The sequence below is a fragment of the Trichosurus vulpecula genome, chromosome 4 (genome assembly GCF_011100635.1).
Source record: "Trichosurus vulpecula isolate mTriVul1 chromosome 4, mTriVul1.pri, whole genome shotgun sequence".
NCBI lineage: Eukaryota > Metazoa > Chordata > Mammalia > Diprotodontia > Phalangeridae > Trichosurus > Trichosurus vulpecula.
The window spans coordinates 316,813,444-316,828,067 of record NC_050576.1 but is presented as its reverse complement, the minus strand read 5'-3'; the positions used below and the strand labels follow the sequence as shown (position 1 = coordinate 316,828,067).

The 14,624-nt window shown below is 37.6% G+C and overlaps 1 protein-coding gene across 1 annotated transcript in view; it reads left to right on the top strand.

Moving 5' to 3' along the window:
* DIAPH3 (diaphanous related formin 3) overlaps nt 1-13,934 on the top strand; it is a 335,408-nt gene extending 321,474 nt beyond the window's left edge. The window contains exon 22 of the mRNA XM_036755144.1: nt 13,603-13,934. Within this exon, the coding sequence (XP_036611039.1) occupies nt 13,603-13,865 (263 nt within the window). The 3' untranslated portion in view covers nt 13,866-13,934. The remainder of the gene's footprint in view (nt 1-13,602) is intronic.
* Nucleotides 13,935-14,624: the final 690 nt, after the last annotated feature.

Sequence of the window (14,624 nt, the reverse complement as noted above, 5' to 3'; positions counted from 1 at the left end):
TAGCTTTAAAATAGATAGTTAGTAACTAGAAATGTTTGGGATGGTAGGCAGTATTAGACGAAAAACACTGTAAGAGTGAATCTTCAAGACTGGTATTCCTGAAACTTAAAATAGCGAAAGTATATCAACTCAAGCACCACCCACTCATCCCTAAATTAATATCACCTAAAGTTGTTGTGTTAATCCAAAAATTTGGGGGTAGGGATCATCCTTAGTCGATTTAGTGTTCTATGTTAATTCCAAATACACATATTTCTCAAGTAGTAATACTTCCGCTGCTAAAGGATTGACTCTAATGGTACACTTGGCAAAGTCTACCAATTGTAAAAAGAAATGTAGGAGGTATAAATTCATTCCAGGATGTTGGAACCTCGGAGATTATAATACAAAACCATCATTAAAGACTAACTGAAGTAGTGTAAATGTGAATCAACAGTTAATGTGAAAGAACTTTTCACCTGATAGGAATAGTTGGGTCAGTCATTGAGCATAATTACCTGATATCAAATCCTTCTTGATGAGAGAGCAGAATGGGGCGAATGAGTTGGGAGGTGGGGGTAGGGAAGGGGACAAGTTGAGGAACCAAGAGAGTGAAAAAAGGGGCACAGAAAGGATAGGATCACTTGAGAGCAACAAAGACAAGCCCTGACAGCTTTGTAGTTTGTTCTCAGGACCTCTCCAGTTATGTAGACATTTGACTGTGTAAGGATGAGTAAGAACTGGTCACAGGGAGCAGTTTACAAAGCAAGAGCTTTGCAAACTAGACAGCTTAGGGGAAAACATTGTTTTTGAACCATATAATATGAGCCAACACTACTGTGAATACCTTATGAGATTTTTAAGAATTTTACACAAAATTAGATGGTGTTTCTTCATTATACAGCATTTTTCATTTCTCACAGATTTAGTGATTGAGGTATTAGTTCTATGCATTGTGATAAGCCAAATTCAGTTTTCATCACTAAGATATTTTTACTCTTCTGATCTAAACCAGCTCTAACTTCTGGATGCTTCTGTAGCTATCTTCATCATTATCTCTGGGATCCTGTAGTTATAAAATTTCTGGCAGAAAAAATTTTTCCAGTGAAATTTCTGATTGAAATAGAGTTGTACTGCAAATAGTAGGATGTGCTTTTCTAATGGGCTAATTGTTCCTGAAAGAACAAGCAAAATAATTACAAAGTAGCAAAGGTTGCTATATGTAATCAAGGATAGAGAAGGATGAGCGAAGACGATAGTCTACAAATAGATGAAGGATTCGTGTACGGAAAATGCTTGCCAATGTTATACGTATGCAGAGAGGGTTAAACAAAAGGAAATAAATATTAATTGGAGCAAGAGATTTGTAAGTCAAAAGACATTTTTAGTCCAATGTTACAAATTAAGGCAAAGAGAGCTGTGAAATTCCTATTTAAAAAAACTTATTACTTGTTCAATGCAAGGCAGTTAGACTTTGTAGAAGGTGAAAGAGGCAAATGGTTCTTATTTTGAAACAGTTTACATTCTGGGTGAGGAGAAAAGACGTTCACTCAAGAACACTGTTAATGTTGACATCAAGAAAAACAACCAGGCCATTCCAAAGCTTATCCCTTGGATATGTTGGCACTAGGGCACTGGCTGGATGGCCTGGGTCCTGACACTATTTGACAATTCCTGTGACTTCAAAGTTTCACAGCTGGTTAAGTGGGAGAAAAATGGTACCCTTAGCAAAAATGTAGTAGTCTAGGGAGGGTACTTGTTTTTTGTTTGTATTTGGGGGAGGTGGGGTAGGAGGAGGTTGATGACATGTTTTATAATTTTAGATATGTTGAGTTTAAGGTGATGGCAGGACGACCAGGTAGAAATGTCTAGCAGGCAGCTAGAGATAGAGTTGAGTTCAGCAGAGGTTAGGTCTAGAGACAGCGGCAGATTTAGCTTTGTTATCTTTTTATGTTCCCTAGCACAGTGCTTTGGAAACAGGAAGAACTTAGGAAATGGTTATTTTAATAAATGTATATACTAGGGTGAAAACAGAAAGCAGATGCCATAACACACAAAAAAGTCTTTTCCCCCAGGAAACTTACATTCTACTGGGTGATAGAACTTGTTCATGGGTAACTAAATCCAAATAATTACCACAAGGAGAGTGCACTAAAAACTAGGGCAATTGAGAAAGACCTCATAGGAGGTAGCACCAATCAATCAACAATCATCGATTAAGCACCTACTGTGTCCCATGCACTGTGGTCAGCAGTGAGGACACAGACACAAAAAGAAGACCATCTCTTTCCTGGTGGAGCTTACATTCTAACAGAGTAGACAGCATGTTCATCCAGAAGCCTATGCAAAAGAGATACAAGGTCACCTGTGGTGGAGTGGGTGGAGTAAGGCTCTAGGAGCAACCCTGATTGGTGGATATTTAATGAGGAGGTGGACTACCAGCTCTCAATTCCTTCATAGTCAGGGGTGGGCAGTGGGGAGTGTCAGCTGACAAACAAGGCCTGGTCAAGAGATTCAATAGCTTCCAGCAATCTAGGCGAGGAAAGCCACCCTACTCCAGATCTTTCTGGCTTAGTTTCTTCTTTGTAGGCCAAGTAGCCCCAACTTTGGTGGGAGGAATAGGAAGGAAAAAGGAACCTATCCCTGGGGGAGTACCTAGTGATGGATTTTGTTTAGGGTAAAAAAAAAAAATAGCTAGATGTCTTCACTAGAATGGGAGTGGTCAAATGATACAACATTAAAATTAATTTTACTCATTTTCTGAACCGTAGGGTACACAGAAGGAAGTAATGTATGCATTGTATATACATTATACGGTATGACTAGAAATGTAGAATAGAACTCAGTTATAAAGAGCTTTAAATTCCAAATAAGAGTTTATGTTTGATCCTAGAAATAATAGGGAACTCCTGAAATTTATTAAGTCTTTGGGGGAGTAATGGGGTGGTTTATCTATGATTATAGAGGAGAGTTTGGGTACTAGAGATGTTGTTGATATAATATTGAAAAACTTTGGCAACTGACTGGATATATTGAATGAGAGCAAAAAATCAAAGATGACACCAAAGTTGCAAGCCTATATGCCTGGAATGATAATGGTGCCCTTGACAGAAGCATGGAAGTTAGGAAGAAGATTAGGTTTTGGGGAAAAGAAAATGGATGAGTTGAATATGAGATGCCTAAAGAATATCTAAATGGGAATGACCAATAGGTAATAGATGATGCCAGACTGGTGGTCATGAGAGACTAAAACTAGATATATAGATCTGTGAGTCACCTTTATAGAGCTGATAATTAAATCCATGGTAGCTGATGAGGTGATCAAGATAATATAGAGAGAAAAGAGGACCCAGAACAGGGCCTTGGGATATACCCACAATTAGGCAATAGAACACATCCAAGCAGAGGTAGCAGGAAGAACCAGGAAAGAACAGTGACATGAAAACACAGAAATGAGAGAGTATCCAGGAAAAGAAGGTGGTTAATAATGTGAAATGCCATAAAGAAGTCAAGAATTTTGCGGACTAAGAAAAGCCTATCAGATTTGTCAGTTAAGAGTTAATTACTAACTTTGGAGAGAGTAGAACATCAAAGCTGTGCTGTAAAAGAAGCTAAGGATTCTATTAGGAGGAAGTGAAGTGGGCAGTCATTTCAGAAATGGAAGACCACCTGGGAAGTCCTAGAGGCCAGGAATAGAATGCTGAGCTTGGGAAAAAGTAGATTAGGCCAGTTTTACTAGTATTGCAAATGTGTGAAAGAGAATGATCAGAAATAAGCCTATAAAAATAGACTGGTAGCTGCACTGTGAAGTACTTTAAATGCCAAGCAAAGGAATCAGCATTTTATCCAAGAGTCAATAGGGAGCCACATAAGATTCTGGAGCAGTGGAGTAATGTGGCAGGTATGGGGAAGGAGAATGGATTTGAGAGGGGTAATAGAGGTAAAGCTAATTTGTCCTAGGGGCAATAGGGCAACTTTGGTGATTTTTAAACAGGAAATAGCATGGTCAGTCCTATGCGTTCTTCAAATGATATCGAAGGAGAAAGACAAAAGTTATAAAGGTAGCAGAACTGGGATAATGTAGCATCATGGAAGTCAAACTAGGACAGCATTTCCAAGTGCCATAGAAGGAGTTAGCATCACTGGACCCTAGAAGGACGGCCCTAGAGTGCCTGAGTAACTTTCCCATTGTTACATACATAGTAAGTAGCAGAACTAGGTTTTAAATATAGGTTCTCTCATCAAATCAAGCCATCGTTCCACTACAAAAAGAATGAAGACTGAGGAAGGGTCAGGATATTTGGCATTAAGAAGGTTATTGATGACGCAGGAGAAGGCAGTTTCAATAGAGTAGTGTAGTTGGAGATCATATTGAAGGAGGTTAAAGAGAGAGGCATAGCAAACGTAAACTGATCACTCAAAAAGTTTTGTAGTTAAAAAAAAAGAAATAAAACAATAGCCATAGGAAGTAGCAGCATGAAGTGAGAAGTTTTTGTTTAATATTTAGGAATACATACAAGCATCTTTGTTGGATAATTTTGGTGGTATCCTATCTAGGGGACTCATGGGGTTTCTTTCCAGCTCTAATATCCATGTGGAAAGTTTAGCGTAAGAAATGACAAGATGAAGATGTTGTCTTTGAAATTTTATACTGAGGATAATGATATATAGCCAGTGTATGGCAAGTCTGATAACGAACGCATCCGCCTGGGCTAAGGACATCATGAGTAACTACAAGATGTTCTAGTAAGGTAGCCACTTACTTTATCAGTGCCTAGAGATATATTTCTGCCTCCTTTGGTTTTCCTCTGCTTCTTTACAAAATTAGAGGCTATCAAGGATTTTATGGGTGGTTCTTTTTTATTTTAGCTACATACAAAATGCCCCTCTGCTCTTTTTTATCATTTTTATTCATTTTCAATACATAAGATAAAATAAATAGCAAAATGAAACAGAGGAAAGATGATTATTTATAGCATCAGTAAATCAACAGTAGAGAAAACCTCAGGGGTATGGGCTGCTGGCTGCCAGAGTCGTCTTGGGTTATTGCATAGATTAAAAACATATATTTGTCACACACTTTACTATTATGCAGACCCAATTGTGCTTTAAAAATTATATTTATAGGTCATTTTGCCCACTACCACAGGTAAAGCCATTGCTGGGGTGGAACAAAGCTGCTATTTAGCAGGTCAGAGCAGTAGTTAGTAAAGGCAGAAGGTAACTAGAGACAGAATTTTTAGGTGGACAAAAGAGAAGTGCTTCAGTTGAGCATACCAGATTTCAGTATTCCTTCTCCTGCCAAAACTACCCAGCCTCTGTATTGACCAGAAGAGACAGGAGCTTAATTTTACATTTCATCTGAGAGTGGCCCTTCCAAGAATCTAGTGTTCATTAGAGCCAGGTTGTGATGCAGAAATCAATACTGGCTTAAAGGAAATAACATCCCTTTCTGAATTGTAAGTGATTTTTCCTACAGTGGTCAGGGTTGTCTCAGAGTTACCCAGTTACCCAGAGTTGGAGCTGCCATGCTTTTGTGTGTGCCATAAACACAAAAGAGCAGGTAGTCTAAATCCTTTTGCTTGTTTATCTGTTTTATTATTAGAATACCAAATTTCATATGGTTTCATTTGTTGTGGTTGGAGTTTTTTTTGCCATTCCCTTCCCAGCTTTCCTCTTTCTTTTGAGACTCTCATGAAACAATGGAAGTCTCATCTCAGAATGGTGTTCAATTTTTTATTCTCCCAGCTTTCCTTGTTATCTTTCTCTTCAGTTACCCACCAAGGATCAGGTGGGATCCTAGAATCATGGGGTATTACTGGACTACATCTAAGACACTTTTTCTTCTGTTTAAATGAAGTGGATCCTATACGTTGAAGAAACTCTGCTATTCAGCTTTAACAATTTACCAGTTTTCAATTCAGTCCTGGAAAGCTGTCAGGGGACTCCAGTGTCAGCTCTTGTGGTAAAAATTGTACAAGGAATAAAATGAAGAATGATAAGCATTTTTATATCTTAAAGGAAAAATAGCATTTATTCTCATGCTGTTTCATTTGGATCCCCAGAAACTCCATATATTTAGGCAGAGTTGTCTATTTTATTCCCTTATGGAAAGGGAAATTAACATCAGTGAGTTCCTTACCTGTCTATACTGAAAATATCAATGAATGTTTATAATAGGAGCAATCCTAGATAAAACACACTTCTACCAAGATAATATTCAAAGTTTCTTAGAATCAAAGAAAGGGGAAAAATATATATACTGCATTTAATTATATATAAAACAATGGGAAAAATCTTCAGTTCTTAGAATGCTTTAAACAATAATATTTTATATTTCCTTTGAATATTTATTTTGATGAGGCTTTAGGAGAGATAGAAGGTAATTCTGTGTCAATCATTAACAAGCATTTATTAAGTGCCTGCTGTGTGGCAGGTACCATTCTATGTGCTGGGATTACAGAAACAAAAATAAAATAGCCACTACCCTCAAGGAGTTCACAGGGGAGATAATGTGTGCAGATATAAGTATGTAAAAATAAATGCTAGGTAATTGATTGATGGGGGGAATATGCTCAAGCCCCCCACTCACCCAACCTCACACCCCACCCCCCCACTCCCTACCCCATTGTAAAGGGCTAGGAAAGGAACAAACGTTATCCTGTATTTTAGGAGTGAGCTCTCTTTAAGCTTACCCTGCATAAAGAGGGGTCCGGAGGAAGTAGATTTCCCTTCCTCCTCCGACCTCTTCCTACATTAGGCCTAAGTCCTCTAGCAGCAGTTGTTGCTGCACCTCTGTTTCAACCGTGGTCAAGTTGTTCCAGGCTGTTTTTTAGGTTGTTTTGATTTGTTTTGTCCTGGTCCAGACCCATGATTTCACTGGTGCAGGGTTCCCTCTACCAAAGCAGATAGGCAACTAATCTATAGTTTTTGATCTTAGAGAGTTGCCTGAGAAACTGAAAAGTTAAGTGACTTGCCCAAGATTTCCTTGCCGGCTCTCTGTTAACCAGACTAGGCAGACTCTCCAAGCTGTTAAATCTTTGATGGAAGCACCGGCCACTAGCCTCTGCATCTCTGTTAGGTATTCCACAGGTATACTCTGGTTGGAGAAGAGCATTTAAGCCTTTTCCAGAAAGGAATGAAGGAAGGAAAGGAGGAAAGAAGTATCATTTAGGTGTTTTCCACATCCAATATGATGTGTAACAAGTGACCATTTTATAGACCTAACTGGTCTTTTATCATTAGCATCACTAAAACAAAAACCCTTGTGTGGCTTGTAACTGGTAAAGGGGAAGATAAAAACAGCTAGCATGTTACACAAGCTCACCTCTTCTTATTCTCTACTTCATCTAAAACTTTGCTTGCTCTCTCTTGCAGTTTGCTAATAGCAACTTCTCTCAAGTTACTATGTACCAGAGAGGTACTCATTTTTCTCTGAGTGAATCAACCTTTTTCATTCAAAATTTATTTAGATTAATCTTTAATTTCATTAACCCCACCTGGGTTCATTTTCAGTTCTTCATGTCCCCTGCAATGCACTATAGTTTTGAAATTATAGAAATAAGAGTGCTAGAATAAAGGAGGACATCCAGTCCAACCATGTCATTCATAAATGAAGCTATAGAGGCCCAAAGAAATTAAATCACTCCATTTGTATGTATTTGTATCTTTCTTTGTAAATATTCCTAGTTCTTTTACATATGTGTTTATCCTGCCTTCTGCACTAGATTAGGGGTCTCTAGACTTCTTTTACACAGTAAAATATGATTGAACACATGCCTCTAATACATGTATATTTACAAGTTATCTACATGTGCTACCATACTAATAATTATGTTATTGAATTTATGCAAATTATAAAAATGGAAAATTTAAGATATGAAAAAGAGGTAAAATAATACCTTATTCTAAAGTCAGTAAGATCCACTGGAGTTTACTAAGTGACATGTGCTTAAGGAAAATCACTGATAGCTGTGTCTGTGTGTGTGTGTGTGTGTGTGTATGAAATGACAGGAACTTGAGGAAGGGAGACCAAGTAAGAGGCTAGACAACCTGAGCTGGAGTACTGGTGGTGTGAGAGAGAAAAGGAGATGAATGCTGGAGATCATGTGGAGGTGGAGGTAGAAATGAGAATAAAACTGGTTAGATGTGTTGAATGAGAGAGGAGAAATCAAAGACAGCACCAGGGTTGCCAAACTAGATGACTGGAAGAGTGGTGGAGTCCTCAGCAGGACAGAAAGTTTAGACTAGGGGTGAGTTTGAGGGAAAAGGTAATGAATTCTGTTTTGAACATGATGAATTTAAGATGTCTATAGGACATCAAGTTCACAACATCCAATATGCAGTTGGTGATGTGAGTCTGAAGCTTAGGATAGAATAGCACTGTATATATAGGTCTAAGAGTCATCAACGTAGAGGTGAAAATTAATCTTGTGGAGCTAAAGAAATCACCAAATGAGAAGGTATACAGAGAGAAAAGAGGAGGGCCCTGAACAAAGCCTTTGGGTACACCCACTGTTAGGGGCCATGACACGCATGTGACTCATCAAAGGAAACTGAAGAAGAGCAAGGAGGTAGGAAAAGAACCAAGAGAGAAAAATAACTCAAAGATGAGAGAGTATACAGGAACAGAGGGTAGGCAGCAGGATAAAATGCTACAGAGAGGTCAGGAAGGATGTGAACTTAGAAAAGGCCATCAGATGTGGCAGTGAAGAGATCATTTGTAACTTTGAAGAGAGCAGTTTCATTTGAGTGAGGAGTAAAACATAACTAGAAAGATGAGAATCTGTGACAAGGAAAGCTGGTCCCCTTGACAAAAAGAAGTTCCTAAGAAAGAGCTGAGTTTTGGGGGAAAGATATATAATCACAGCTCATCCAGGCCTACTCTTTCTGTACATCCCACTTTCACCAAAAAAAATGAAAAATAAGAGACAGTAAAGACTTACTTATCCATCACTGCCTTAGAGTACAGATTCTGCTGTGGTATTTGGGGGACTGGATGTGGGGACACTAGGGGGAGGGGAGAGATTTTGTTTTCAAATCTACTCTGGTGCCTGAGTTGAGTTACACCAGTCCACACCAAGAGCCATGTGAGAGACCTGCAATAAGGCATAGAGTGGGAAAACGGTGAAGATATTAGGGGGGTCTTTGGTAGAGGCAAGCTCACAATTGGCTGTGAGGATAGACTTCAACAGATCTTCCTACCTTCCGATTGGTTGATCACATAACTCATGGGGTCAAGCCAGAGCCCCCTCTTTAGAAACCACTGCTCTAAATTGTAAACTACTTAAGATTAGGATTAATTTCTTAGATTCAGGTAGTTCCAGGAATTCATTATGGGAAATCAGCCATGTTAGTTTGTATTAGCTTCAGGCAAGTACTGATCTAGGGCCAATATTCCTAAAGTTAAAAAAACAACACAAAAGGATTCAACATTGCCCTTTGAAAATTACTGTGCTAGTGGTTTAGAATGCCAGAGTAGAAGACAAAGGATGACTCTTGATATGTTTTGTCACCTTGGGTAAATTATTCCTCTTAGTTATGTTTCTATAGCTATTATTATACCTTCTTTATATAAATATTAGGAAAATTAAATGTTTCAGTAAACCATTTTGAACTATAAAGTATTAAACTCAACAATGTTACATTATTTGGGACATTTCTTTGTGAAATTATTTATAAACTCCCTTTAAGATATCCTCCAGAGATAGTGTCTTTGTTGTACCACTGATTTACTCTCTGACACTCTAGGCAAGTCACTTAGCCTTTTTTGCTTTCACTTTTCTATCTGTAAAATAATGGTTGCAGTGATTTAAAGCATAGTAAATGCTTCTAAATAAAGGTGCTCTCTAAACCTTTAGTATTAATATAAGTCTTTAGTGTTAATAAAAATAGTACTTCACCTCTTACTGATGCTGTTAACAGAAAATCATAGCAGTCAAAGCATCTAAATAAGACGTTTCAGGAAAGGTAGTACCTACCATAAGAAGGGTTCCAGATGATATTTGAGCCTTTGGTGGCGGGTGGAGGGGGGTGGGGGAGACAGAGACAGGGAGGACCATGCTACTATAGCCTTTATTCATTCTAATATACATTTGGTCTTCTGTTCCATGTTCTGAGTTCTAACTAACTTTGCTTTCCCAAAAAACTGTTTTTAAGCTAAACCTCACACACATATACCTTGAAATATTGCTTGGTATTTTTTTAGTTTAAAAGTATGAAACCCTTTAAGACTTCTCATTCAAATCAGATAACAAAATTAATACTGCAGCACCTCATTCTGTGAAATACTCCTAATCCTCACTCATAGGTTTGGGGAGGGCAGGAGGAAAAGAATGACTGCTCCATATTCAAAGATACTCTATGGATTTGCATGTCATGAGCCACCACAGCTGGCCAGTAGACACAAGCAAAAGCATTAACTAAGCTGGAATAAAAAGAAAAGCTAGAAAACATTCCTCTCTATAAACCTGAGCTACACTCTCCCTCCAATATGCACACACTTGTAATGAGGCACGTGCAGTCCGAGCAGGTGGCCAATACAACTTACATCTCCAGTAGCTCAGGGCTCAATGTAACAACAACAAAAACAATACAACTAGAATTCACACAATACTTTAAGATTTACAAAGATCATCTCATTTTATCTTCACAACAACTCTTGAGAGGTATTTGCTGTTATAGCCCCATTTTTAAGTTGAGAAAACCGAAGTTGAGAGACATTAAGGGACTTTTCCTAGGTCACACACCTAGTAATTGTCTAAGGCTAGATTTCTACTCATGTTTTCCTGACTCTAGGTCTAACACTCTATCTCCTGTGGCACCTAGTTGCTTGGTACCCTTTCTCTTTTCCTAGTATTCTCATATTGCTCCCTCTTAGATACAGTGTCTCTCTACTAAGTGCTACTTCCTGGGAACTTAATTCTGAAATGCTCGTTTTCTCTTAGAGCTTCGGTTAGCTCTCTTCTCTACTGCCGGACGTCAAACTCCTTGAAGCTACTTGTCACGTATTCTGTGCGTATCTCTCTCCTCTCTACTAGAATTTTCCTACTGGGCTAGTAGTTCAGTTGTACAACTCCATGGCTGATAAGGGAGGAAAAGAGAAAATTCCCTCCTGGCCCTGCTGACCTTTGGTAGATATGTAGGAATCACATTCCACAGACCTGTTACCTTCTTCTAATGTCATAGGTCTGGTAAACCTACATTTTTTAAGGGCATCAGAGCATGACCAGTTTTTAGCCACCCAATGTCAGTCTCCCTTTCTAATCCATCAGGTATACCTTTTCACATTCTGTAATGGGGTAACAGAACACGGAAATGTTTTTTGCAGTTAGTTTAATATGTTGACACCTAATTACTTTTGATATCTGCCATGGGTTTTTTGTGATTTGTCAACTGAGCTGGAGGGGAAAAAAACCAACTCTACCCCCTCCCAACACACCCCCATAGGGAATTGCCCATCTCAAGAAACCAGCATATTTAAGGATTCTCCTGGCATATCTAATCTCGTGAGTTATGTGGTTTTCCTGTTAAAAACATAAGGTTTTGCTAATTATAAAAATAGCATTCTCGTAAGAGCCCTGGTCAAAATGAGCATTCAATCTGTGAATCCAGGCAGCTTGATTTTATAAGAGATTAAATTAAAGCATGCGTAATGGTTGTCATCACATTTTAATAGAGGTTATTAACTTATTTCTTTATGTACAGGCAACTCTTAATTTTCTTTGCTAACAATGACAGATAGGGATGATAATTAAGATATCTGATCATTACAAATTATCCAGACATTATTTTAGCCAGTACCTTTAACCTCTTCTTCCCTATCAAATATTTTACCAGAGATTCCAAATAGCAGAACTGACTTGTAGTGGATAGAGAGACATCTTCAAAGCCAGGAAGATCTGGGTTCACCTCTGACACATCAAATGTCCCTGGGCACACACCTCTAAGTAACCTCTGAGTGCTCAAGGCAACTCACTAAGACAGTGCCAATCTACATTGTTAGAGTGAGTTTCCTCACTACGGAGTTTTCTATAGCAAATAAAAATAACAGGTTCGATGCCTCTACTTCCTGCACATGTATGGCGGTGTTACCAACAAAATTTGATCAGCCCTCAGAAAATAGCATCAAGGTGACTCAACAGGCAAGAGTTAATTATAGGATCATAGAATTTTGAAATTGGAAGTGACCTAAAAGATCAGCTCTTCTAATACCTTTATTTTACATTTGAGAAACTCTGGCCTAGAGAGGTTAAGTTATTTTGCCCAAGGTCACAGTTATAGTAAGCAGCAAAGCTAGGATTAACCTAGGTCTTCTGACTCCTAATCCTGTACTTTTCCCCCTATACCATACAGTTTGACCTACTAAGCCTTTTGTGCTAAGTTGTGTGTATATTTTATTTGGAGCTGAAAACCTGAACAACTTAGTTGTAGGGAGGGTCATGAATACCATTTCTGTATTGTTGCTTTCGCAGGCATAGTTTGTGCAGTGTAAACTGATAGAGCATAACTGTCCTAAGTGAAAATCACTGCTCTATTAGATTTTGATTTTTGAGTAACAATTGTCCACCTGATACAGAAGATAGCAAAAGGGTATTTATTTTCCTCTAACAGCTAAAAGGTGATCATACTTCTGAAATTCGTTGAGATTGTCCAAGAAAGTGTGTAAAATACTCATCCATCACCAGGCGCCCCTGGTCAGGAAATGACAGTGCAGTAAATATCTTCAGCAGCCACCTTTTAATGTACAAGCTGTTTTCGGTTGGAATTTTCAGCACTCACATAAAACACACTGTCATGAGTGACTGCCTGTGCTCCAAAGTCATTATTATTGGGATAATGGAACATCTTTCACCGAATAACCAAAAAACTTTAAATGTCATGTCAAGTTTGTTGAAGCCATTTTCAAACCCCATTCAAGGTTACATGAATATTGAGTATGCCTCTTTTTTAAGTTTCAGATCTATGAGAAGAATCACTCATAATACTATAAAATTTAAGTCACTTAATTTTGAGGGGAGGTGGTGATCTGTCTAGTACTCTTTGGAAAAGTTAATCAGTTATAGCTGTTTCATCATTAGGCAACTATAATAGGCTCCTAATGATGGTGTGATAAGTCAAGATCACTCTCACTTATTAGTAATTTACCAAATAGAGAAGAAAATAGATTTACAGTTAAATAGTGACCAAAAAAATTATTGATTGTGCTTTCAGATTTTAACACTATACCTACCATATCTGTTACCTGTCAAAGGAATCCAAATGACTTTAGTTAATTTTTCAACCTCTGTGACCTTTCATTTTCTGTGTACAAAACAACATTAGTTTGTTTTTTTTTTAACTATTACTAAAACAAATACTAAGGGAAAAAATAATTCTAAGGAAATGGTTTTCATGTATCTATAGATATAGATATGTATGTGTGTATATATATATATCTCCTAATTTAGTGGATTTGAAAAAAAAAGACCTTTTATCTGTTGCAAGTATCTGTCTTTCATCTTTGTTTATATGTGCAACCTGTTCAATGAAAACACCTTTGAGACTATTTTTGAACATTTGCACAATCCTTAGTAATTCTTTCCTATATTACAAGTTTTATTTTTCTTTCCTCCTTAATTATAGAGAACCAGAAGAAGAAACTGGTGGAAGTGTCCCATTCCCACCACAAACTCAATTGCAACTCAACCAGGACTCCTGTTGCCAAGGAACTTAATTATAACCAAGACACTCATTCATCCACAGTGAGGATCAAGGATATTGGGAAGAAGGAGACCTGTAACATAGAAGGCACCAAAGAAAAGGAAATGGAGCTTCTTGGCTCTGTTTCTAAAACTGAATCACTTCCCGAAGTGGAGGCCCTGCTGGCAAGACTTCGAGCTTTATGAATTCAGTTGATAAAAATGAATAAGCAAACTATAATGCTGTACTATGCTTGGCTGCAACACTTTTTAAAATGCCTTTTATATAACTGGCATTATATAGTTATGCCTTTCAAAGTATATCACAATTTTATCTAAAATTCATACTTGCAATGCTTTTGCTGTATGTTTGAGACATCATGCAAAACTATAATTGGCTTAATGCCTTTTTGTTGACAATCTGTTCTACAATAGTTGGAAAGAGAGATTGAATTATATATAATATTCTAGTGAACAGGTGGGTGACTACTTTATTCAGCAATCTTTTCTTAAAGAAAATAGATGATAAGCCTGCAGGTCTAAATAATTATATTTGGTTTGTTGTCTATGTCTAGTTCAATGAATCACAAATCTCAGAACTCAACTCCTGCTGTATACATGCGTGTTTGTATTTATATATGTCAATTCTTTCTGTAGTTATGATCTGCATTCTATCACTGTAACATCAGAAATATGAAGCAGACGTAAAATGACTAGTAGACACATTATAATCATTGCTGAGTTCAGGTTGATTAGATTCTTCAAAACAGTAATACATATTTAACCCATTGCAAATATGTAGTGTATGAAGACTAGATGACTTAAGCTTGTACACAATGCAGATGCATTTATATAAAATGAATATATCTTATACCAAATTTTTGCTGCTGAAATTTTATATCTATTCTAGAAGACTCTTTTTAGCTCTCAATCATGGCTGTGATGCAAAATTATGATTTTGTAATT